The 24998-nt window shown below is 37.7% G+C and overlaps 1 protein-coding gene across 7 annotated transcripts in view; it reads left to right on the top strand.

Annotated features, from left to right (window-relative positions):
* Positions 1–24998, top strand: part of USP9X (ubiquitin specific peptidase 9 X-linked) — a 129655-nt gene that overhangs the window by 82699 nt on the left and 21958 nt on the right. For all 7 annotated transcript variants that reach the window (XM_074323875.1, XM_074323874.1, XM_074323876.1 and 4 more), the window contains 11 exons: positions 7624–7754; positions 7943–8221; positions 10509–10634; positions 11583–11708; positions 12895–13061; positions 18377–18485; positions 18703–18849; positions 19451–19597; positions 20388–20610; positions 23417–23637; positions 24303–24493. In XM_074323875.1, coding sequence (XP_074179976.1) covers positions 7624–7754; positions 7943–8221; positions 10509–10634; positions 11583–11708; positions 12895–13061; positions 18377–18485; positions 18703–18849; positions 19451–19597; positions 20388–20610; positions 23417–23637; positions 24303–24493 — 1867 coding nt within the window. The remainder of the gene's footprint in view (positions 1–7623; positions 7755–7942; positions 8222–10508; positions 10635–11582; positions 11709–12894; positions 13062–18376; positions 18486–18702; positions 18850–19450; positions 19598–20387; positions 20611–23416; positions 23638–24302; positions 24494–24998) is intronic.

The raw sequence follows: 24998 nt of genomic DNA on the forward strand, positions 1-24998 counted from the left end.
TATTCATGTTTTACCAAGTTTTCCCAGTAATGTACCTCACAGTGTTTTCTGGTTGAGTATCCAAATCAGGTTCATACATTGCATGATTATTTGGTCTGTCACTTTAATCTGGAAGAGTTCATTAATCTTTGTCTTTTATGATCTTGATGGTTTTGAAAAACATAGATAATGTTAGTATTGAATGTGTCTCTTTGGGTTTTGTATGTTTCCTGATGGTTATATACAGGTTGTACATTTTTAACAGAATACTACTCATGCTTTGTCTTTCTCAGGGCATCACCAGGAGGCACATGTCAGTTTGTCCTTTATTGGTGACATTGTCCTATATCACTTAATTGATGTTTGTCAGGTTTCTTCTCTGTAAAGTTATTTTGCCCTAAGATTCTGTGGTTATTGCCTGAATCCGTTTTTCCTATGATGGTTGCAAAATGGTGATTTTGTTTTTACTTGGTCACTTTGTACATTTATTAATTGGCATTCTATCTAAAGTAGAGCTTTGCCTTCTCCCCTATTTATTAGGTATTATCACTATTTACTCACGGATTCTTATTTTATCTGTTGGGTTATAAACATAATAATTATTTATTTTGATGCTCAGTTGTCCCAGATTCAGTCAGTGGATGGACCCACTGTCTGTTTTACATTGACCCAATGCTTTTTGTATATAGCCTCATCATTTTTTGAGTAGTTTATTACTTTGTGGCACAAGATTAAAGTTCATCTAGTGCTTTCTCTATCTCATCCCTGGAATCAGCCATTTCTTCTTTTAGTGAAAAAGGGTATTTAGAAACCAAAATCTATATCAATTTCTGTATCTCTATTAGAAAAAAACAAAAACAACAACAAAAAAGAAAAAAACAAACATGATTCATACTGATACTAATCTAACTTCTTAGTCTTTCTCTAGTCCATATTTGTATCTATCTCTACATCAGTAAGAAATTCCTTCCCATCTTCATTGATATGGGGGTGGTAAAGGGTAGATACTTCATTCTTATGCAAACTTCAGCCACTCTGTTTTTAAGTCTTTTATTCAAGTGAAACTTCCAAGTACCTGTTGTTTTTATATCCTTAGCTCTTCTAGGATTTTGTGGAGTGCTAACTTGTAGGTGCCCCCTCCCCCTTCCTTTTACTCCACAAGTGTTTCTTGGTTCAGCTAAGCCAGGGGTATCCAAACTGCGGCCCGCAATCCATTTTTAATTGGCCCGCAGCAAATTCCAAAAATATATTTAGTTTACTTAAATAAACCAGGTGAGGCAATACGTACTTCACCTCGAGTGAGTGGCCCGGCTGTTTGTGTATTTTACCGCATATGGCCCTTGGTGAAAAACGTTGAAAAAAGTTTGGACACCCCTGAGCTAAGCCAATCTTCCATCTCCTCTACACCTTCAGTAATTGGCTGATATCTCTCTAATGTTCCTTCATCTCCTGTTTTTATGTCCTTTTGAGTTTGTATATTTTGTTTTCGTGTATTATTTTACTGGGGTTTGTGGATGCGTTGCTGATAGAGTTCAGTAATTAATTGGCCCAGGTAATTTTTAAAACGGTCTTGTAGTTCCATTATCTCCTTTTTGTAAAGTGAATACCGTGTTGACCTTTGCTATTTTGTTTTCTGATTCCTATGGGGACGGAATCAGTTAAAATATTAGATTCTTAGCTAAGGCTTCTCTCAATTATTTAATTCTTACCCCTTCTCTGTTGTGTTGTTTAGAATTTGTATTTTATATACTAATATCTGAGTAACAGTTGCTTTATGTATGCAGAATCAGCCTTCACAGCATTTTAAACAGAAATCCTCTTCAGAATCCCTGATCTTCTGTATTCAGCATAATGCCACCAGATGGCAAAAGTGAGCTCTTGCTAGGCAGTTCCAAGCAGGAATCTTAAGTGTGCTTCTTCCGTATTTTCTTTTCTTTTTTTTTGCCGTTTTACTTTTCTTTTTCTTTAAATTAAAGTTTATTGGGGTGACAATTGTTAGTAAGGTTACATAAATTTCAGGTGTACAATTCTATAATACATTGTGTGTTCACCACCCAGAGTCAGTTTTCTTTCCATCACCATATATTAGACCCCGTTTACCCGCTTCTAGAGCCCCACTCCCCCCGTCCTCGTCCCTCTTCCGTATTTTCTATAATCAAAGTATAGTACCTAAATTTGAAATAGCCAACTTTGAAAAAGCCAATAATGATTTTACTACACTAGGTAAATCATAGACTTTGGACTTAAACGGACTTGCATTCAAATTCTGATTTATAAAACCAGGCTAATAATAACTATTTTATAGAATTGCAGGAATTAAATGCGATGATGTATGGAAAACCCTAGCCTAGTGACTAGTATTTGATCAGTATTCAACAAATGTTAACTTACTCTCTGTCACTGTGGTTGTTACACACACATACACTCACATGCACCTACACTCTAATTTCACTTTAAGAAAGGAAGTGGGGCTCCAGGAAAAGGAAGTAGTTATAAATTCTGTTTCTAGCTGTGTAACATTTGGGTAATCATTTAGTGTTTGCCCACACGTGCATGTATTTGAAAGGGGAAAATCAAGATGGAATTAGTAGCTTTTTTCCTGGTCATTGACTTGATCGGTTTATTTTGAATCTACCTGAAGTCAAGTGCCTCCATTATGATTTGCTGCTAAACTTAGAACTTTAACAATCTTCTCTAGAAGGTAATTTAATCTCTTGTAATCTAGACTATATTCAGGAGCTCCTATGACCTTTCCTTACATAATCAGGAAAACAGACTGGCTTGATAACTGAGTAGTTAAAATGTATACCTCTTTGCCAAGCAGAATGAGTTGCTTTTCCTGTTCAGAGCATCCTTTTTCCCAGGAGTTTAGTCTGACTAGTATCTTAAAATACGCCAAAATCTCTTAAAAGTGCTTAGCACTTGCTAACTCATTTAAACCTTACAACATCTCTGTGAGGGAATAACTTTATCTGTATTTTAAAGATGGGGAAACCGGGCCACAGAGAGATTTGAGTTACTTGACTAGGGACAGAGTTTAAACGGTTCCAGGATTCAAATGCATGCAGTTGGGCTCCAAAGTTTGTGATGTTAACCTGTGTGTTACTGCTCACTGTTCTCTGTATTTTTTAATAATGCATCGCTATATTTATATAATTGATTAAGTATCTTTTTAAAAGACTTGAAAGGGATGAACTGAAATCTTAAAACTATGTCTACATGACAGAATTATGGGTGATTTTTTTCTCTATTTTTCATATTTTGTAAAATGAGCATGTATATAATTGGGGGCCTAAAATCATTTATGTTCACAAATACTAGAGCTGGAATGGCCACTGGTGATCATTTGGTTTGGATCCCTCGGATGAATGAACTATTAATTCGACAACATAAATGATTTGCTTACAAGTCACTGCTTCATTTTCATAGAGCTCTTGTTCCTTTTTCTTTTTTGGGAGGGGGTATGTATTCTTTTTTATTAGTTTCAGGTGTACAAAGCAACGTAATAGACATTTAAACCCCTAAGAAAGTGATAACCCACCCCCCAAGCTACCACCCGTCAGATATCTTACATAGATATTACAATACCATCGACTATCTTCCCTATGTTGTACTCCACATCCCATGACTATATATACCTATATATTTAGTTCTGGTTGGCATTCAGTATTATTCTACTTCAGCTTCAGGTGTATAGCGCATTGGTCAGGCATCTACACAGTCTATGATGTGATCCCCCTGATAAGTCCAGTGCCCATCTGGCACCTTACATGATCTTTACAACATTGTTGATTATATTCCCCATACTGTATTAACTACCAATTTGTATTTCTTAATGCCTTCACCTTTTTCACCCTGCCCCCAACCCCATTCCCATCTATCACCCTGATAGATCTAGTACCTATCTGGCACCATACCTAGTTATTACAATATTATTGACTATATTCCTTATGCTATACCCTACATCCCCATGACTACTGTATAACACCCAATTTGTTCTTCTTAATCCCTTCCCCTTTCACCCATCCTTAACCCCCCTCCCATCTTAAAGAAGTCCCTCTAAGATTCCTTGTAATACTGGTTTGGTGGTGATGAACTCCTTCAGCTTTTTCTTGTCTGGGAAGCTCCTTATCTGTCCTTCAATTCTAAATGACAGCCTTGCTGGGTAGAGTAATCTTGGTTGTATGTCATTGCTTTTCAGCACTTTGAATATTTCCTGCCAATCACTTCTGGCATGTAAAGTTTCTGTTGAGCAATTAGCTGACAATCTTATGGGAGCTCCCTTGTAGGAAACTAACTGCTTTTCTCTTGCTGCTTTTAAGATTCTCTCTTTGTATTTAACCTTTGGCATTTTAATTATGATGTGTCTTGGTGTGGGCCTCTTTGGGTTCATCTTGTTTGAGACTCTCTGTGCTTCCTGGGCTTGAATGTCCATTTCCTTCACTAGACTAGGGAAGTTTTCTGTCATTAGTTCTTCAAATGGATTTTCAGTTCCTTGCTCTCTCTCCTCCCTCTGGCACCCCTATAATGCGAATGTTGGTATGCGTGATATTGTCCCGGAGGTCCCTTAAACTCGCCTCAATTTTTTGCATTTTCTTTTTGCCGTTCTGGTTTTCTGCTACCTTATCTTCTACATCGCTGTTTGGATCCTCTGCTTCATCTAATCTACTGTTGATTCCCTGTAATATATTCTTCGTTTCCATTATTGTATCCTTTATTTCTGACTGGTTCTTTTTCATAGTTTCCATTTCTATGCTTCCTATCTCTCTGTTGAAGTTCTCCCTGAGATCACTGAGCATTCTTATAACCAGTGTTTGGAACTCTGCATCTGATAGACTGCTTATCTCCATTTCACTTAGGTCTTTTTCTGGAGCTTTGTTCTCTTCTTTTATTTGAGATATGTTTCTTTGTCTCCCCATTTTGGCTGACTCCGTGTGTTTGTTTCTATGTATTAGGTAGGGCTGCTATATCTTTTGACCTTAGTAGAGTGACCTTATGTAGTAGGTGTGCTGTGGGGTTTAGGTGTGCAGTCTTTCTGGTCACCTGAGCCACACACTCCAGGTATGTCCCTTGTGTGGGTTGTGTGTGCCCTCCTTTTGTAGTTGAGCCTTGGTTGATAACTGTACATCAATGGGAGGGACTGACCCTTGGGCTCTCTGGTTGTGAAGACTGGCCTTGACTACAGTGGAAGAGTTGTTGGTCAGGGGCTGATCCTACAGAGCAGGATCTGCTTCAGCAGGACTCTGGTGCCTGCCCAATCCGCCCCTTGGGTGTCTTGTACTTGGAGGCGGCTGGGTGATGCTCCAGCTCATTTTGAAGCTGGCCATTGGGGGCGCCAGCTCCAGGACCACCTTGGAGAGGATCCGTTGTAGGTCTACTTCAACCACATCCTGCGCCCCTCCCATGGCCATCTAGCAGAAGCCAGAAAGAAATCCATAGATGTCTGGTGCCCATTCTGTGCTTGGAAGAGCCTTGAGAGGCCAAGCCACCAACTAAGGCTGGCTGCTGCTAGTGCCGGCTTAGGGCTGCTAAGCCAGAGGTACAGGATACGCTCAAGACAGATGCTGCTTGTCGGGGTTCCATGAATCTTTGAGAGTCTAGGAAAGTCTGAAGCTTAAGCCAAGGCAGGCGAGTGCATGAGAAAACCACTGAAAGCAGCCTGGTGTACCCAAAGTTGTGCAAGGCCAGGTCTCCATAATCGCCTGGGCTTGGTGAACTAAGGATGGATACATGGCGGAGACTCAGAAATGGCGGCTGCCTGTGTTCGCTCCCTGGGAAGGAGGAGGGCTCAACAAAGAAACAGTGGTGTCCACCAGCTCCCCCCGTCCAGGAGAAAGCCGCCTCTCCAACTCCCGTCCCAAGCCAGACAACTCAGTTCCCCACCATATGTCCCTGATGCCTTTCCAGCTGCTTCCCCAGCACTGGAGCTCAGAGTGAGTTACTCTGTTGGTGGGTAAGGGCACGTGCAGTCCCTTTAAGAGGAGCAGGAGTGCGGCGGCCCTCAGTCTCGCTCAGTCACAGTCTGCGTTGGTTTTCACAGCCAGAAATTGTGGGGACTTCTCTCCACGGCACTGGAACCCTGGGTTGGGATCTCACGCCCTTCTAGGTGGTGGGGAGGGACCCCCACAGCCGAAATATCCCTCCCCATCTTGAATGGTCACACGCGGGTGTGGGACTAGCCCGTTCTGCGTCTCTGACCTTCCTACCAGTCTGGAGGTGGCTTCTCCTGCACGTCCTTAGTTGAAAGGCTTCAGTTCAGCTTGATTTTAGGCGATTCTCAATAATGGTTGTTTTGTAGATTAGTTGTAATTTTGATGTGGTTGTGAGAGAAGGTAAACACAGCGTTTACATACTGTGCCATCTTGGTTTTCCCCTCTTGTTCCTGTTTTCTCCTACTTTCTTTTGGCTCCATCTTTCGCTCAGTATATTTTTAAAGCAGGCAAGACATTCTCAGACATAGCCTATGCACTGGTTTGTTTTCAGAGAGTGACTTGGTGATACATGTCAGAAGTCTTGGACCTTGTAGTTCTTTCTGCTTATAGGATTTCTATCCTGGTGAAATTATTGCGAAGATTTGACTGCTAGGATCTTTAGTGTAAAAAGAAAATTGGAAAAAACCTAAATGCCCAGTAATAGAGAATAAACTGGTATAGTGGTAAAATGACAATATCATTTTAATCATCACAAAATGATAAGGGGATGAATAATGACATGAGAAGATATTCACAAATATTTTATTATGAAAACATAATTATTTCATTTAGTTATACGTTGCTGTCGCTTCAGAATAGGGAAAACTAACAATTTTAGCACAAATTGAAGATTTTTTTTTATAACATTTCTAGGCCTGTAAAAATTAGCTTACCAACTAAGGAAGTTGTAGTAATTTTCAATTCTTTAGTCTTTAGAAAAAGGCTTTTACTTAAGAAAAAAAAGAAAAAGAAAAATCGTATTTATCAAGTGGCATTTTAGTAGTAGGGTGTTTATGTTGGAAATAATTATGTTATTAAAATACGTTCTAAAAACTTAAATTTGAGTGTTTGGTAACTAATGTTTAATTGTATCCTGGAATTATCTTTTTTTTTCTTCTGTATTTTTTCACTGATTTCAGGGAAACTCATCTTTTAGTATTGTGATCAAAAAAAAATCAAAGCTGTGCTTATTTTGAGGTGAACATCAGACATGATTCCCTTTTATTTTTTAAATGATCACTTTTTAAGGTTCAGTTTCTGGGGTATTACTCAGCCTCCTTTAGTAAAACAAACCAGTTAATGGCATAGTGTCAGGTAGGCTAACAATAAAGAAGTTGGAGGAAAGAGCTTGTCAATTTTCTCTTGTTATTTTTCAATAGGAACTACTTCCTTTTGAAGTGTATTGTGTTTTTTTCAGTCTCCAGTGGCTGACGGGAGGACTCGTTGATTTGAGGTCTCTGAGTAGAAGGATACTGTGTCTTTCGATTTGGGTTGACTGATTAAAGAGCCCTAGTTTATTTCTCTCTCTTTTTTTTTTAATCCAAATCTGGTTATGTCTTGTGACATTTGAGCCTATAACTCAACTGAATTGTTATTTCATACTAAAGTAGTCTTCAAAATATTAAAAGTGAAATATGAATGCATGGATGATGTTTTGTCTCTTTTCTTACAGATAGCACAACAATAGAAAAATTAAGAGCTATATGTTTAGACCACGCCAAACTTGGAGAAAGCAGCCTTAGTCCATCTCTTGACTCGCTTTTCTTTGGTCCTTCAGCCTCACAAGTGCTATACCTAACAGAGGTATGTTTTTTTCTTTTGAATTTATTCTGTTCTTTAAATTTGACCTTTTTATGGTAATGTGAATAGCATGGATAACATTTTAATAAAACCTCTTTGAAATGATCAGAGAATTGCTTAGCAGTGATGATAGGAAAAAACCTTATGAAAACATTTTAATGCAGTCCTTTTGTTTTCTTTTTTTCTTCCAGGTAGTCTATGCCTTGTTAATGCCTGCTGGTGCACCTCTGGCAGATGATTCTTCTGATTTTCAGTTTCACTTCTTGAAAAGTGGTGGCCTACCACTTGTCCTGAGCATGTTAACCAGAAATAACTTCCTACCAAATGCAGATATGGAAACTCGAAGAGGTGCCTACCTCAATGCTCTTAAAATAGCCAAACTGTTGCTAACTGCCATTGGCTATGGACACGTTCGAGCTGTGGCAGAAGCTTTTCAGCCAGGTGTAGAAGGCGTGAATCCTATGACATCGGTAATGCAAACTTTCTTTAAAATCTTTTTATAATAATAGGTGGTAATTTTTAAAGTTAAACTTCTCAGGAACTCTTAGGTATAAAGTTCGAAGTTAATTCAAAACGTTTGTGGTTCCTTTCCAGTGATACCTCATTTTAGATCTTTTCTTTCATTATATTTGTGTATATGCAGATGCTTTCATTGACTATACTCTGGTTTGAGAAGACAGTTCCTCCCTGCCCCCTTAAATCGTGTTTGACTTTCAATTATTTTAAACCTAATAAAACCTCTATATGAATCTCTTACTCGTATTTGGCAGATAGTAAAGACACAGGTGGTACTAAAAAAGATGTAATTGATTTAACTTGGTGCCAGCCTCCCGTTTAACAGGCTAACCCTCCAGTTCTGAGCTTACTCTGACTCTGTCTTTGCCTTGGTCGCATCCTTGATGCACCAAAAGTTCTCAAGACATGCCAGAATTCCATGCTTGCTTATGCAGAAGTCAAACTGCATTTAATGCTGACTAAAATTTGAGTTCTTCAGTACATTATAAGTGATGGTTTACCAGGTTACCGATAGAAAATAAACGCTTTAGGAGTATAGATTTTCTTTTTTAGAAATGACTGAGGTTTTAATTGAGGAGACTGGAATGTTAATTCGACGTGTGATATAATCAAGATAATAGCACTCATTGTTTTCAGTGTGATGATGATACTGTGGTTATATTTAAAAGGAATAGCATCCCCCTTCTTTTTTTTAGGTAGGTGCTGAACTAGTTACAGGTGAAATTATATGCTACCCAGAATTTGCTTCAAAATAATCCTGGGGTATGGAGGGGATAAAAAGTAAAGCGGTTGGTTAGATAAACAACTTTGGTCCTTTGTTCATAATTGTTGAAGCTGGGCAATGGGTACATGGGCATTAGTAATACTATTCTCTCTACTTTCATATGTTAGAAATTTTCCATTAATAAGGATTTTTTTAATGGCCTAAACCTTACATTGTTTTGTAATTAGGGTCCCATGTTTGTTAGAATAAAAAAAGTGGTTCTTACTAAGATAAAAACAGATTCTTATCATGATCCCTGGCACAGGTGCTTAATGAAGTACACAGAAAACAATTACATGCTTCCCTCTTTCACTTTTCTTCAATATTTATTCAGAAAATGTGCTATTGTGGATTCAAAGGTACGTAATTAGCCTCTAATCTTAAGAAGCTCACAGTCAGTAGGGAGCTAAAGGTAAAATAGATGTGGCTTAAATACTGTTGTAGAAATACAGTTGACCCTTGAACCTCATGGGGGTTAGGGAAACAACCCCTGAGCAGTCGAAAATTCATTATAACTCTAGTCAGCCCTCCACATCTGCAGATTGCGAACTGCAGATCAAAAACACTGTTTTCTTTCCCTTGCCCACCATCGTGAACACACACCAAGAAAGTGGTCAACTGCAAGCCATGAAGAAAGCCCTCATAAGAACCTGTGGTAATACTCTAATCTCAGACTTTTAATCTCCAAAACTGAGAAAATAAATTTCTGTTGTTTACATACCCCATCCCACTCCCCCAAAAAGAAAAAAGATAATACTGTTTTTGATCCATGGTTGATTGAATCTGTGGATGTGAAATCCAGGGATACAGAGGGCCAACAACATATTTATTGGGGGGGGGGGGGGGGGGAGTATCCGAGTATATAAGTGGACTCATGTTGTTCATGAGTCAACTGTACTTAGAATATTGAGAAGGGGAGTTACAACTTGAAAGACAGCATTGCCTGGTTAATAACTACTGAAAAGTAATGTTTTTCTTACGGATTTAAAAACTTGACTTTTCTATTAAAACACTGATACCTTTTGTACATTTATACTTTAATTCTGTTTCTGATATTTCTTAATTTTTCTCCTTTTCAAAGAATTTGGTGACCAGTGGGAATGGGAGCAGGGTCTGCCCAGGAGCATACATGTAAAAGATGTGGCGTACTTTACTAAGTCTCTAGATAGGGTTGGAACTTGTCGGTTCAGTTTATCCCTTGCCCCTACAAGTTCTGCTGAGCGCAGATGGAGAGACGTGAGTTGGACTGATCTAGAATGGGGGTTTGCAGAGGGATGTGTGGCACTCTGATGCACAAGAAAAAGAGGAATCCCACATTGTTGGCAACATGAAGTACATTTTGTGTAAGTGACCACAGGTTCTACAGTACATATATGGAAGGAAGTCATCCTGAGGGAGTGGTGACGGTGAGGAACAAATGGTTGGGTCTGATTGTGTACAAATTATTTACTCCAAGTATAATGGTTATCTTTTTTCAGGTCAACCAAGTTACTCATGATCAAGCAGTGGTGCTACAAAGTGCCCTTCAGAGCATTCCTAATCCATCATCTGAGTGCATGCTTAGAAATGTGTCAATTCGTCTTGCTCAGCAAATATCTGATGAGGTTCGTAGTAAACTTTTAATTAAAGTTCTAAAATCCTGGAAGGTTCATTTCTTTCTCCTTTTGACCCTCTGTTAATTTGGAATAACCCTTGTCACAATTTAGGGCTTAATTTTCCTAGGCCCAGTCACTTTAATCACTGTTTCAGTCCAGGTAAAGCTCCCTTAACATAAATTTTATCTAATATTAATGTTAGCACTTTCTGATTTTAATTATCTTTGTGTACAATAAACAGCATCTTTCAAAGTATGTTAATTCGATGAATTTTGACAAATGCGTATATGTGTGAAACCACCCCCACAATCAAGACACAGCACATTTCCATCACTTTCTGTGTGCCCCTTTGCAGTCCATTCTTCCCTCCGCCCTGGCCCTAGGTAACCACTGATCTCTTGACACTGTATCTAGTTTTCATTTTACACAAGTGTATTTATACAGTGTGTGTTCTTTTATGTCTGGTTTCTTTGACTTAGAATAATGACAGAAATATCTGTGCTATGTGAACCTTTGGTCCATTCCTTTTTATTGCTGACTAGTATCCCATGATGGACATTTCACATTGTGTTTATCCATATACTTGGCAGAGGACATTTGGATTGTTTCCCTTTTTTGGTTGTGAGTAAAACTGCTGGAACATTCTGTACAAGTGTTTGTGTGGACATAGGTTTTCATTTGTCTTGGATAAAAATACTAGGAATAGAATGGTTGGATCACCTTTGTAGTCTTTTTAAGATTTTTCTGAAAGTAATACAAGGCCAGATAATAACTTGGAGAACATACTTTATGGTGTTGCTGTTAAAAAAATGGGACAAAGGCAACTTGGGAACTTAAAAGACTGGTACTGCTTCACGGCAATGCCTGTTCCTTTGCAAGGACAAACATTTTTGCTTTTCTTGTGATTGTTCCACTCTAGTACTCTTACAACAGTTGTAATTACTCATTGTCTTGCAGGCTTCAAGATACATGCCTGATATTTGTGTAATTAGAGCTATACAAAAAATTATCTGGGCATCAGGATGTGGAGCATTGCAGCTAGTATTTAGCCCAAATGAAGAAATCACTAAAATTTATGAGAAGGTAAGAGTTACCACAGAAATACATTCCTTTCAACTAAATGTTTAATTGTGCAAGAGGCTGAAGTATGTCTGGTAGCTTTTAAAATCCAGTCACTTGTATCTTAATAGGTTGAAAATTAACTGGTAGTTATTGTGAGAATACAGTAAAATTTTACTTTGAAGAGAAAGTACTTCAGAATCCTGCCATAAAACTGCTTTTTTAAAAAATACAAAACTATCTTTTCTACTTCTCACTGGAGTCAGATATAATTGTGTCATACTGAATTCGATTTCGTCCATTCTCTTTATTCATCATCTTTCTGTCCTGTGTAAATTTTGGTTTAAGTAACTGTCAATTGTGTTATCGCATTTAAGTATTTTTTTTATTCTCTTAAAGTAGTAAAAAGTAGAGTGTCAGCCAATTAGGTGTCATCCCTGACCATCTATTAGGTTAAACAAATTATTTACAGAAGACAGGCTGTGTTCGACTCTGATTTTCTGTCATATGTGCCTGCCCCTCATAGCCACTTATGCATATTTAGAAGGGGAAATTAACTTGCAGGAACTTCTCTGGCTCAGTAGACCCGCCCTTTTATGACCAGCAGAACCTGGTGTGAGCCGTATGCGTGTTGGTGTCCTGTGTATCTGTCTGGTACAGTGCTGGGTACTCGCTGGGCTACTATTTGAATGTTTGTTCTTTCTTAGGCATGTACTATCATTACTTTTTGATAAAGTCAGGTTAGAATTTATTAGCTACCTACCCAAGCATATTTTAGGTTGTAAAACCTTCAAAACCTTTCTTAACAACAGTCTAAGTTGCTTTCTAATTAAATGGCACTGTGGGTAAGCTGTACAGTGGAACTAGTCAGAAGTACCTAACTGCAGTGCCAAAGTGTTCCTTGGAAAAGGAATGACTGTTGGTGCAAAAGCACACAGCTCAGAAAGTCTCCAGAAGCCTGGAGGACAAAGAAAAAGCTGGTATGCTCAGGGTGCTCCTTCATCCCTCTTTGGCAAGTAGCAAAATACTGGAATTAGACTTCATTTTCGGTTATAGTCATTCCCATGCTCTTCCAAAGGACCCTCAAGAGTGGAGGTAAAGAGGCTGAGGCCAGATGGTTTGAGTAGGTGAGTTTTAAGCACTAATGTTTAAGTTGTATGAGCTTTTTCTTAAATGCATTTCTAGGTAATTTGCCCCTATCATTTTACAGACCAATGCAGGCAATGAGCTGGACTTGGAAGATGAACAGGTTTGCTGTGAAGCATTGGAAGTGATGACATTATGTTTTGCCTTGATTCCAACAGCCTTAGATGCTCTTAGTAAAGAAAAGGCTTGGCAGACATTCATTATTGACTTATTATTGCATTGTCACAGCAAGTAAGTATTTTTTTTAATTGTAAGAAACTTGATCTTATTTTTATAAGCAAAAAGGAACTGATTTATGCTCGCAAAATTTATCTCAGAAATCAAGTATTTATTGTCCCTATAACGTTAATATTTAGGAAAATTTTATTTAACCATGTTTTGCCTAGACCTAAATTCGTTTGGTTTTAGTCTCTACAAAATGCCAACGTTAATTATCAACGTAAAATCAATTTTTCTCTAATTTCACAATTTAGTTTCACCTAAGAAGTATGCATTGTAGCCCATTTTAAAAATCTGGTTTATAAGATTTAAATGGGACATTAGTCTCCTGTCTTGGATACCTAGCTGCCAGGGTTGTTTTGTTTCTTTGTCAATATGAAATTCACAAAGCGCGTATGGGAAGAACTGTTGTATCTTAACACTGAGAATAAAGACCAACTGTAAAGCCCTCATTTTCATTTGAAGAGCATTTAGTCAATGACATTAATTTTGTTTGGGGCTTCTTTTGTGCAAATCAGATTTGTGGAAAATGTTGGTTTCCATCCTCATGTCAATCTAATCCTCAATCTCATGAGGTAACTTGTTAAACTCGAGCTCTAATTATTTCATGGTTATATGTAATTAATCTGTCTTACGTTTACTTTGTTTATTCTGTCTCATGCCATTCAACAATGACAGAAATTACTGATGAAAAAGTGTAAAGTCAAAATAAGCAATTTGCTGAAATGAAGCCTAGTGATAAAGAAAGCTTTTTTAAAAAAAATATGCACATGATGTAATGGTGTAGGTTCAACTTGCTCATTCCAGAGGATGCTGTAAAGTCATTTAATGGGTCTCAAGTGGGAAAGTCTGCTTTAGAAGTTTCTTGGTAATTTCCTTGAAGACATCAGGTCCAACCTATTCAGAAAGTCCCTTGACCAGATCTCCCCCAAATAAGGTTGAGTTTACTATCTCCTTGAGAAGACTCTTATCATCATTGGACAACTCTGTTAAGAAAGATAAATTGGTTGATTAAGTCAAATTCCGTATAGTAATGCTTTGGATCGAGGGAGGAAAGATATTAGCTAACAGTTTTAATGAAGTGAAACCTAGAGGTGGCAAATAACTTACTCTATGTTGATTTTTAAATTTTAAGCTAAATTAGGAAAATTGGCAGTTACAAAATAGTCACGGGGATGTAAAGTACAGCATAGGGAATATAGTCAATGATATTGTAATAACTTTGTATGGTTTCGGGTGGGTACTTGACTTAATCAGGTGGATCACCTCGTAAGTTACATAAAGGTCTAACCACGATGCTGTACACCTGAAACCAATACAATATTGAATGTCAACTGTAGTTAAAATTTTGTTTTGTTTAAAAATAAAAACAGTCGTTGAAGAAATTCTAAAATTTAAAAAAAAAAAAACTGAATTAGTAAGTTACTTCTCTTCCTTGGCTACTAAGTATTAAGGAAATTGGTCTAACAGGTTTTCTGCCCTCTACCCTTGATGAAAATTCCCCTTATAGGAGGTGAGAACTGTTTTACTACATTCCTCCCTGAAGCTTTCACACAAAGAAGTAAAGTACTGTAGACAGCACTTCATCTCATTATTCCTGTGTTACCTTGTCTTCAACAAAAATGGGGGTCTTCTTAAGGTTAAGATCTTTTTGAGCTTTAGGTATCTGATTTTCTTCTCTGATATTGACTCTCACCCTGCCCTGCAGTTTTCAATCATTTTATAAATACCTGAGTACCTGGTACAGGTTCAAAATCCTTTATTTCCAGTTTTTAAGAATTTGACAGCAAACCTGACTTGAACATTACTTTATTGGCTTTTTCTAAAATCTGAATCCCCAAACACCTGGCCTCAAGGGCTTCAGATAAACAATAGCGGACATGCATACACATGAGGTTACCCTTCAGGTAGAGTTTATACTTAAGTAATCGTATTACTAACAAGTATAGCTATTTACAAAGCTTTTCCCACATATATTTTCTCACTTAATTCTTTGGCAGTTCAGAAGTAGACTTTGCTGATGGAGGGCCTTAGACTGAAGTTAAATGACAAGGTTCTCTTGAGTTCCAACTTATTTCTGCCACATAGTTTGTACAATTCTAATCCACCAGCAAATTATGAGAGTCCCTGTTACGTGCTTGGCAGTGAGAGTCCAAAGTCAAATAAGATAGTTATACTCAAGGAACTTTGAGACAGAAAGTAGTGTCATAAAAGAGAAAGTAGTTTGGGAATTAGAAGAGGAACACATTACTATTACCTGGAAGGAATAGAAGTGAAGATTCTGTGCAGAATATAGCATGTGAGGTCGTGTTTGGGTAAGGTTTATATGTGTGGAAAAAGGAAGATGGGCATTGGTGGTGCTCTCTTTCACCCTCACTCCCCGACAGGCTGTTTTTACTTCGTGTATTTTTGGGCTCCATACACTTTCTCCATACTGCTTCTACCCTCTTATAAACAACCAACACCCATTGCCCGGACAACTGCAATATCCTTAATCTTCCCACACTTAGTGCTGCTCCATTGAGGTGTTAACGCTAATCTGTTGACCACACTGCAGACGGAGTGATCTTTGCAAAATACGATTGTGATGTTTTCCTGCATAAAACCTTTCCATGTCTGCCCATTGCCTTTTAATTTAGTCTAAACATTTAAATTTTGTTTATAAGCACTCTACAATTTCATTCTTGGTTCTAATCAATTTTCTTTATCCTTAAGCTCAGAAGATCTCCCAGATCTCTCTGTTCCTATTAGACAAGATTGCTTCCACGTCATAACACTGACCTTGTTTTATTGTAATCACTCGCAACTGGATTTGAATTTCTTTAGATGGATATGTTTTTTCCAGTCCCCTCCAGCACCAGTTGCTTTACACCCTGCCTATTTAACTCCTTTATGTTACTTCTCTGATCCATGGAGGCAGTTCAGTTTGCCGTTCCTGGCATAGTGCTTTCAGGGCAGAGCTGAATAGTCTTTTTTGCTGTGTAGAAGAGTAAAGGGTAATACTGTAGAGGAGATTAGTAGGAGTCAGTTTACAGAAGGCCTTTGATGCTGAGATCTAAGTAGTGTTAGATTTTAATATGGTAGTCTCATTGGTAAATAATTTATCAAGTACATATTATATGTCAGGCACTATTCTAGCTACTGGGGATATAGCAGTAAACAAAACAAAAAAAAATGTCAGCTTTCTTAGAGCTGCATACTAAAAGGGGATGGGGAATGGGAACAGAAGACGTGTTAGATAGTAATAAATGCTATGGAGAGAAATAAAGCAGGAAGGGATAAGAAGGAGGGGATGAGTGGAGTTCAGTTTTATATAGGCAGACTTTGCTTTATTGCACTTCGCTTTATTGCACCTCAAGATGTTGCAGTTTTTACATCTTGAAAGCAAGACTCTCTACCAGCAAAACTGTTAGGACTCACTTTACTGTGGTGGTCTGCAGCAAACCTGCAGTATCTCCAAGGATATAGAAGGCTTCCTGGAAAAGGTGACCATTAAAGTTGTGAAAGAGGCAGATAGTGATCCATGTAGGTAATGGAAGTGTTTTAAGCACAGGAGCAACGGATGCAGGCGTCCTGAACATGTCTGACGTGTTAAAGAACAGCAGGGACACACACCAGTGTGGTTGAAGCTGGAGGGCGAGGGGAGGACAGTTGTAGGAGGCGTGGTCAGAGAGATAACAAGCAGCCTGTCAGGACTTGATAGATCATTGGAAGAACATTGACTTTACCCCAGTGAGATGGGACTCTACTGGAGGGTCTAGAGCAGAGGAATGATGTGCTCTGAGTTGACATTTAAAGTTTATTCTGGTTGCTTTGTTGAGAATAGGTTATAGAGTGGCAGGAAAAGAGTTAGACATTTCCATTAATCCAAATGAAAGATAACAGTGGTTGAAAGTATGGTAGTAGTAGAAGTGGAAAGAAATGATCAGATTTTGATTATGTTGTAAAGACACGGGCAACAGATTATGTTGATAAACACAGGTTTCCTTTGAAGCATTACGGAAGTGTGAGGGAGGTTTCATCAGAAACTGACAGGCACCAACTTAATAGGCCCCCACCCTATTTGGGCTGCATACCTACTTAAAAACAAACTAGGGCAGTGTGAATGATACACCTTTGAAAACCTGATAAAAGTTATGGACCTTATCCCTAGAAAACTCTTCAATTAACTTGGGTTCCAGCAAACTCAACCCACAGAGCTTCTAAAATCAGGTTAGTACACAGAATGTGTGCTCTCAAGTTCTTTACATTGAATTATAAATTCGCTTCTAAGTTCTGTCAGCCAGCACAAAGACAAACATGATAGTTATCCACAAAATGTAGTTTGTAATGACTGTACGGTACACAAATGTTTCGTCAGCAGATACTTATTAAGCATCTTCCACATGTCAGATGTTGTTCTAGGTGTCAGAAACTGACATGAACAAAGCAAAGCCCTGACCTGAAAGAGCATCCTTTCTAATGGAGATAGACCACCATCTGTAAACAAACAGTATTTATACATTTGGTAACTGGTTCTTGGTACCTACTATATGCCAGACACTATTCTAGGTTCTGGAGGCACAGGAGACTAACTATGTCTCTGCCCTCTTGGAGCATTTATTCTAGTAAGATCTTAAATGATATGTAACTTTTTTTTAATCCATAATCAGATCAAATTCTCTCAGTTGTTGAGACCAGAAACAAGTCTTTCCCGTGGCTCATCAGAGAGAGAATATTATATAATAACAGTGGTTCTCAATATTTAGCACACGTTAGAGTCACCTGAAGGATTTGTGAAAACTCAGATTGCTGGGCCCCACCTCCAGTATTCCTCAGGCAGCAGGTCTGGGCTGTCGCCTGAGAGTTTCCATTTCTAACAGTTCCCTGCCGGTGCTGCTGACCTATGGACCCTGCTTCGGGAACTGCTAGTATAAGGGACATTACACAGCAGTAACCTTATTGTAATGGCAACAGAATTTCTAGACTTGTTTCCTCCGAAGCACAATTAAATCCAAGTTGTGTGAAAGGCCAAAAAGATGTGTAAGGCTCACTATAGAGCATCTTGTACCTAGAGGAGCATTTCTAGTCTTTTCCAAGGAAGGGGTGTTAGAGTGTATCCCTCAGACTCTTCAGTAACAATTTGAGGTTAGAGTTCTTGATATGCAGCCTAAATTCATTTATTATTACATGTTGCTGGCTTAAGGGGGTGTTACCTTGTATCCCTGTATTTTTATTTCTAATTTACGTCTTATTCTCCACCCCATCCCCCCAAGAGAGACCACTTGTAGTCTTCATTTTTTTCTTCATGAAAATAATATACTAAATATGAAACATTTTTATTTCAGAACTGTTCGCCAGGTGGCACAGGAGCAGTTCTTTTTAATGTGCACCAGATGTTGCATGGGACACAGGCCTCTACTTTTCTTCATTACTCTGCTCTTTACCGTTTTGGGGGTGAGACTTTTTTTTAATATGTGTACCAATGTGATTTGTTCTTTAAACAAGGGACATTCAGGAATTTACGGTTTTAGCTTGTGTTAAAGTTACAGCAGTCTGTATTTAATGAAATATTAGTAATTTCTCATACTATTTTAGTCATCTACTGTTGAGTTTTTAAAAAGTGGATTCTGAGCATCGGCATATAAGTTCATATTATTCTACTTTGTTTCAGAGCACAGCCAGAGAGAGAGCTAAACATTCAGGCGACTACTTCACTCTCTTAAGGCACCTTCTTAATTATGCTTACAATAGTAATATTAATATACCCAATGCTGAAGTTCTTCTCAATAATGAAATTGATTGGCTTAAAAGAATTAGGGTAAGTTGCATTTAATACAGTGTTTACCATATCAATAGAGTGGTTTATTAGTTAGTAATTTATAGTTTTGAGCATTTTGCTTAAATGAAAATTACACCAAAGGGTAACAAAAAAGACCAAAGAATGTACTCTGCATTCATGGATATTAGTACCTCATGAAACACAGAATGAATGCATAACTAGTTTTGTAAAATGCTGTTTTACTTGAGACTTGGAATACTTATTTTCAGGCTCTTTCATTTTAGAATTTGGGCCTTCTGGTACATTTTCATCTTATAAAAAAGTATTGAATTGTTTTCATAAAAAATGAGTCTGATAGACTAGCACTTAATTTAATTCTTGATCTTAACACCTGATACTTTTTACTTAGAGTTGTATGAGAATTTATTTCTAAAGATATTTTGTCGCTGTAACCTTCACATTATTATCATTTCTAGTAGTTCATAAACCCATTTCTAGAAAGTTCTAAAGATAAATTGCTTTGAATGGAAAGGTTTGGGGGAATTTCCTCATGTCTGTCCAGCCCTCTCTTGTTCTGTCTCCTCCCTCCTTGTCTACCTCCCTTTCATAAGTTAGGGATTTGATATATTGTCTTTGGCAGGATGATGTTAAAAGAACAGGTGAAACAGGTGTTGAAGAGACCATCTTGGAAGGCCACCTTGGGGTAACAAAAGAGTTACTGGCCTTTCAGACCCCTGAGAAAAAGTATCATATTGGTTGTGAAAAGGGAGGTGCCAATCTCATCAAAGTAAGTTCTGTTATCTTGGTGCTAAAGTAGATACCATAGTCTTCTAAATGTTTATTAGCAAATCTGTCTTGATTAATTTGTAGTTATCATGTCTTTGGTATATTATCCTGACCTTTCTACTTTTTAAGAATCTTTATAGAGATTACAGTAACTTTTTAAAATTCCTAAATTTTGTATATAAATAAAATTTTGGTATTTTATAAAGTAAATAAGTGCTATTTCATTTTTATATTTAGGAAATCTGAATTTTTTTACTTCAGACTACTTAAAGTGAGACAAACATCTGTTGTATAAAACTATCTTGTTTATCATATTTAATGAGTTTCTTCTCGTATGGTAATTCAAAGAAACAAAAAATCGTTTTAATACATTTTATTGAAAATGAGCTTTGGTTTACATGTGATTAAAAGAGTAAACTTAAAATGTAAATTTTGTGAAGTGCTGCAGCCAGCTCACTCTTGATACTTAAAAAAAATTTTAACCTGGGAAATTGAGTATGTTTGTTAGTTGTAGTAAACAGTGTTTTCAAAAGTAGGAGCTTTTTTATTAGAAAATCTAAGTAAGTTTTCTGAGATGTGATGAGATCTTGAATTCTGACAAGTAATTTAATGTTATTTCCTTTCAAGACACATTTGTTTCTTTCTTTAAAATATATATATATACAGATATAACTATATACCATATATTTTATATAATATATAAAATACAACATCTATAACGTTATGTAAATATATAATATATGTATTGTATCATTGCTAATAATACATAACCCTTTTTTCAACTCTTGTAGGAATTAATTGATGATTTCATCTTCCCTGCATCCAATGTTTACCTGCAGTATATGAGAAATGGAGAACTGCCAGCTGAACAGGCTATTCCAGTCTGTGGTTCACCAGCTACCATTAATGCTGGTTTTGAGTTACTTGTAGCATTAGCTGTCGGCTGTGTGAGGAATCTCAAACAGATAGTAGAGTCTTTGACTGAAATGTACTACATTGGCACAGCAATAACTAGTAAGTGTTTTAAAATACAATGTTGTGATGGGAGATAATTCTCTAATGTGCTCAAATTCTATTTTCCTGCTTTTCTTTTAGTAAACATCTACCATTCATGCTTTTCTTTCAGCAACTAGTTTAACATTTTTAGCAAATGGATGTATAATTTGAGACCATTACAAGCAAAGAGCCTTAATGTAGAAAAGTTTTCAAAAGTTTGTTAAATATCTTTCTGTAAGTAGTGCAAGTATTTAGCAAAATTAATTTCATCTCAATCAAATGTGGAATAAAACCTAAACTCCAGAGTAGTAAGTCATCAAAATAAAGGCCAGAGCTCAAAGTTAAAAGTCAAATTTCGGGGGGTGGCCAGTTAACTCAGTTGGTTAGAACATGGTACTAATAACCACAAGGTTGCCAATTCGATCCCCACATGGGCCACTGTGAGCTGCGCCCTCAAAAAAAAAAAAAAACTCTCAAATTTCATGCATTGGAAAGCTTTTCAGGCCCTCACTTAGAAGCTCTTTAATGTTACATTCATATGAACTTGAAGGAAATCTGGTTTAAAGATTAGAATGTGAGAAGATAACATTTTAGTGTTTTATGTCCTCAGTTAACGTTCACATGAAGCCCATAAAAGAGACTGTAGACTCCACATCTCACAGATAATGAAACTGAAGCTCAAAGGTGATGAGGGAGATATAAAATGACTGAAAAAGCAGAAATAAGAAATCAAACACAACGGAGGCCGCTGTGTTTCCCTGAAAATAAGACCTAGCTGGACAGTCAGCTCTAATGCATCTTTCGAGTGGGTCTTATATTAATTTTTGTTTCAGTCTTTTTTTTTTTAATTGGGGAAGGGGAACAGGACTTTATTGGGGAACAGTGTGTACTTCCAGGCCTTTTTTCCAAGTCAAGTTGTTGTCCTTTCAGTCTTAGTTGTGGAGGGCGCAGCTCAGCTCCAGGTCCAGTTGCTGCTTCTAGTTGCAGGGGGCGCAGCCCACCATCCCTTGCAGGAGTCAAACTGGCAACCTTGTGGTTGAGGGGACATGCTCCAACCAACTGAGCCATCTGGGAGCTCAGCGGCAGTTCAGCTCAAGGTGCTGTGTTCAATCTTAGTTGCAGGGGGCGCTGCGCACCATCCCTTGCGGGACTCAAGGAGTTCAACCAGCAGCCTTGTGGTTGAGAGCCCACTGGCCCATGTGGGAATCGAACCGGCAGCCTTCGGAGTTAGGAGCATGGAGCTCTAACTGCCTGAGCCACCGGGCCGGCCCTCTTATGTTAATTTTTGCTCCAAAAGACACATTAGAGCTGATTGTTCAGTTAGGTCTTATTTTCGGGGAAACGGTATGGTGAGGCAGGGAGTTTTTTGTTCACTTTTCAAAAACAAAATACACACTTTTATTTATTTATTTCCCAATAAGTTTAAACCTCAAGGGATACAGCATCACGTGGATTTAGTGTCCAATGGCCTTAGCAGGAAGGTGGCTTCAGAATTCGGCACGAACCATGCCACTGTTTCTGTGGGCACGAGTTACCTTTCCCCAGATTACTCTGGTTTCGTTCAGTTTGCCACCAGGAGTCACTGGGTTGTTCTTTGCTTTGTATGCATGAGCACATCTCTTCCCAAAATAGAATTCATTTCATCTCTGGCATAAACACCTTCAGTTTTAAGAAAAGAAGCTGTGTGGTAGCTCTGGTTTCAGAATACTCCGCTTTTAGCCAACAAGAGATGGCATAGTCTTGGACTACAACCTTCCTGACATATTTGCTGTTTTAGAAGTCCTATTCCCAGACACTTCCGTAGGCCCCAAGATGGCAGAAAGAGAAAAGCCACTTGTTTTTAAGTGGTACATTTGCATGGTAAAAATTTCAAGTACCAAGGAGGGATATACTAAAAAGTATGTTTCCTGTCCATTCAAGTCCCCTTTGATAGCTGTAACCATTATGGGCAGTTCGTGTCTGTCTTCCCAGCATCTCTGTGTATGCAAAACCCACATAGAAAATGCTGTTGTTTAGTTTTTTAACCACAGATTGGCCTATAGTATACACACTATCCTATTTTCCCCTTAATATTATCTGTCATTGTTCCCTATCAACACAAATATTTACCTATTTCCATGTATTGGCTATATGTCTTTCAGTTCAATATATTATAATTTATTTAACCAGTCCCATAGACAATGGTGATATTTACGTTGTTTCTAAGTTTGTTCTAGGTGGAGGGAGATGTACGATGATTTACAATTCTCACACAACTTTCAAATCCACTCTCTAATTTCTCCTCAAAATAACATTGTGGTTAAAGGCAAAGCAAGTGTTAACTCTTATTACTACATTAGGAAGGAAACAGAGGCTTAACTGAAGAAGGTGAAAGAAGTGATAAGCGTCAGAACCAGGATGTGAACCAAGGCGGTGTTAGGGTTATTTAAGACTGAGCAAACTATCATATGTTGATGTCTTTAACATTTTATGCCAGAATGAGTTTTGAAGGCACTTTAAAAAACATAACAAAAGCAGATTGTTCATAATGACTAAACTATAAAGCTACAAGTAAAGTTAACATGTAGAAATTAGCATCTTGAGACTACTTCTGAGACTGCCATTCGAAGCAACATCAGATAAAAGCCTGGGTTCACAGATGGCAGGATACAGATCTGTTGCTTTAGTTCTTAGGTTTGTTGAGGGTGAAATGCAAACTTTCAGCATTGCTTCAGGTGGCTGTAGAAGTGGTGGAATTGTTGCTAATGTTTATTAATCAGCTTACTAGAGCTAAAAGTGGACAAGGTGGTTATAGTCATACTATAAGAATCTTTTGTCTTCTCAGCATGTGAAGCACTTACTGAGTGGGAATATCTGCCACCAGTTGGACCCCGCCCCCCAAAAGGATTTGTGGGGCTGAAAAATGCCGGTGCTACTTGTTACATGAATTCTGTGATTCAGCAACTCTACATGATTCCCTCCATCAGGAACGGTATTCTTGCCATTGAAGGCACAGGTAGTGATGTTGATGATGATATGTCTGGGGATGAGAAGCAGGACAATGAGGTAAATTTTATTTAGTGTTTTTGGTTTCTGCATTTGAAGTCCTGATACCAGATACTGTTCTCCTAGTTATACTTTCATTGGACCTGTTGGCGTATATTTGAAAATAAAGCTAGAATCTCCCAGCAGGGATTGCTGCTGCTTGACATAATATAGTGTTCACTATCTGCCAGACTTTAAACCACAGTTAATTTTTATGGTAGTTTATATTTTTTTAAAGCAACAGTTAATGTACTCACTTTTTTTCTTGTGAAAAGGGTTTAATTTAGAGTTTGTATAGTTATTTAAGATAAGAATCTTCATTTTTACTATATGAATAATGTGTTAGCCCCTTTTACATCTGAGGAAACTGAAGCTTAGAAAGGTTAAGGAATTTACTTGCTCGAAGTTACTTAGCTTGTAAGTGGCAGAACCTGTGTTTGTGTCCAGTTCAGTCTAAGTTAATCACCACACTGTACGTATTATCTATATTATCTCCCTCTCTGATACATATTCCTTTATGACAACTCTTGTGAAATGGTGGGGACAAATACTAATCAGAAGTTAAGTGCTTTGGAAATAACAAATGATCTATATGTCTATTTATTCACTAGCTGTTTGGCATTTGTCTCAACATGTTTTACTATATTTTAAAGTTAAACTCGTTAATGATAATTTTTGGTTTCTAGAGCAATGTTGATCCCAGAGATGATGTATTTGGATACCCTCAACAATTTGAAGACAAGCCAGCACTAAGTAAAACAGAAGATAGGAAAGAGTACAATATTGGGGTGTTAAGACACCTTCAGGTCATCTTTGGTCATTTAGCTGCTTCTCGACTCCAGTACTATGTTCCCAGAGGATTTTGGAAACAGTTCAGGTAATCTGTGGATGGATAGTAACAGGGATGCTGCTTAAACCTCTGTGAACATCTCGGTACACTGACATTAAACTTGTAAAATATGTGTTGGAAGGCATCTTACGTTTAATATTTAAGCAATAGTAATATTCACACTTCTCAGGGTTTTTTTTTCTCATTGTCCCCAAAGGAGGAAGCAGAAAAAGTCATAGTAAGGGGAGGCAGCAATCTTTATTCTCTTCAGATGTTAATAATTTTTTTATTTTTGTTTTGAAAACTTCTAATATGTACAGAAGTAAGGAAAATAGTATGAACACTTAGGTTTGCATCACCCCGTTTCAACAGTTGTCAACTCATTGCCAATTTTGTTTAATCTACATTCCCATCTTGTTCTTTGCAGGTTGTTTTGAAGCAAATCTCAAAATATATAGTTACATCCATAAATATGTCAGGATGTCTCTCATGTCTTTTTTAAAATATAAATAACCATGATACTGTTGTCATGTCTTTTTAAAAATCCTAAAAT

The sequence above is a fragment of the Rhinolophus sinicus genome, chromosome X (assembly GCF_036562045.2).
Source record: "Rhinolophus sinicus isolate RSC01 chromosome X, ASM3656204v1, whole genome shotgun sequence".
NCBI lineage: Eukaryota > Metazoa > Chordata > Mammalia > Chiroptera > Rhinolophidae > Rhinolophus > Rhinolophus sinicus.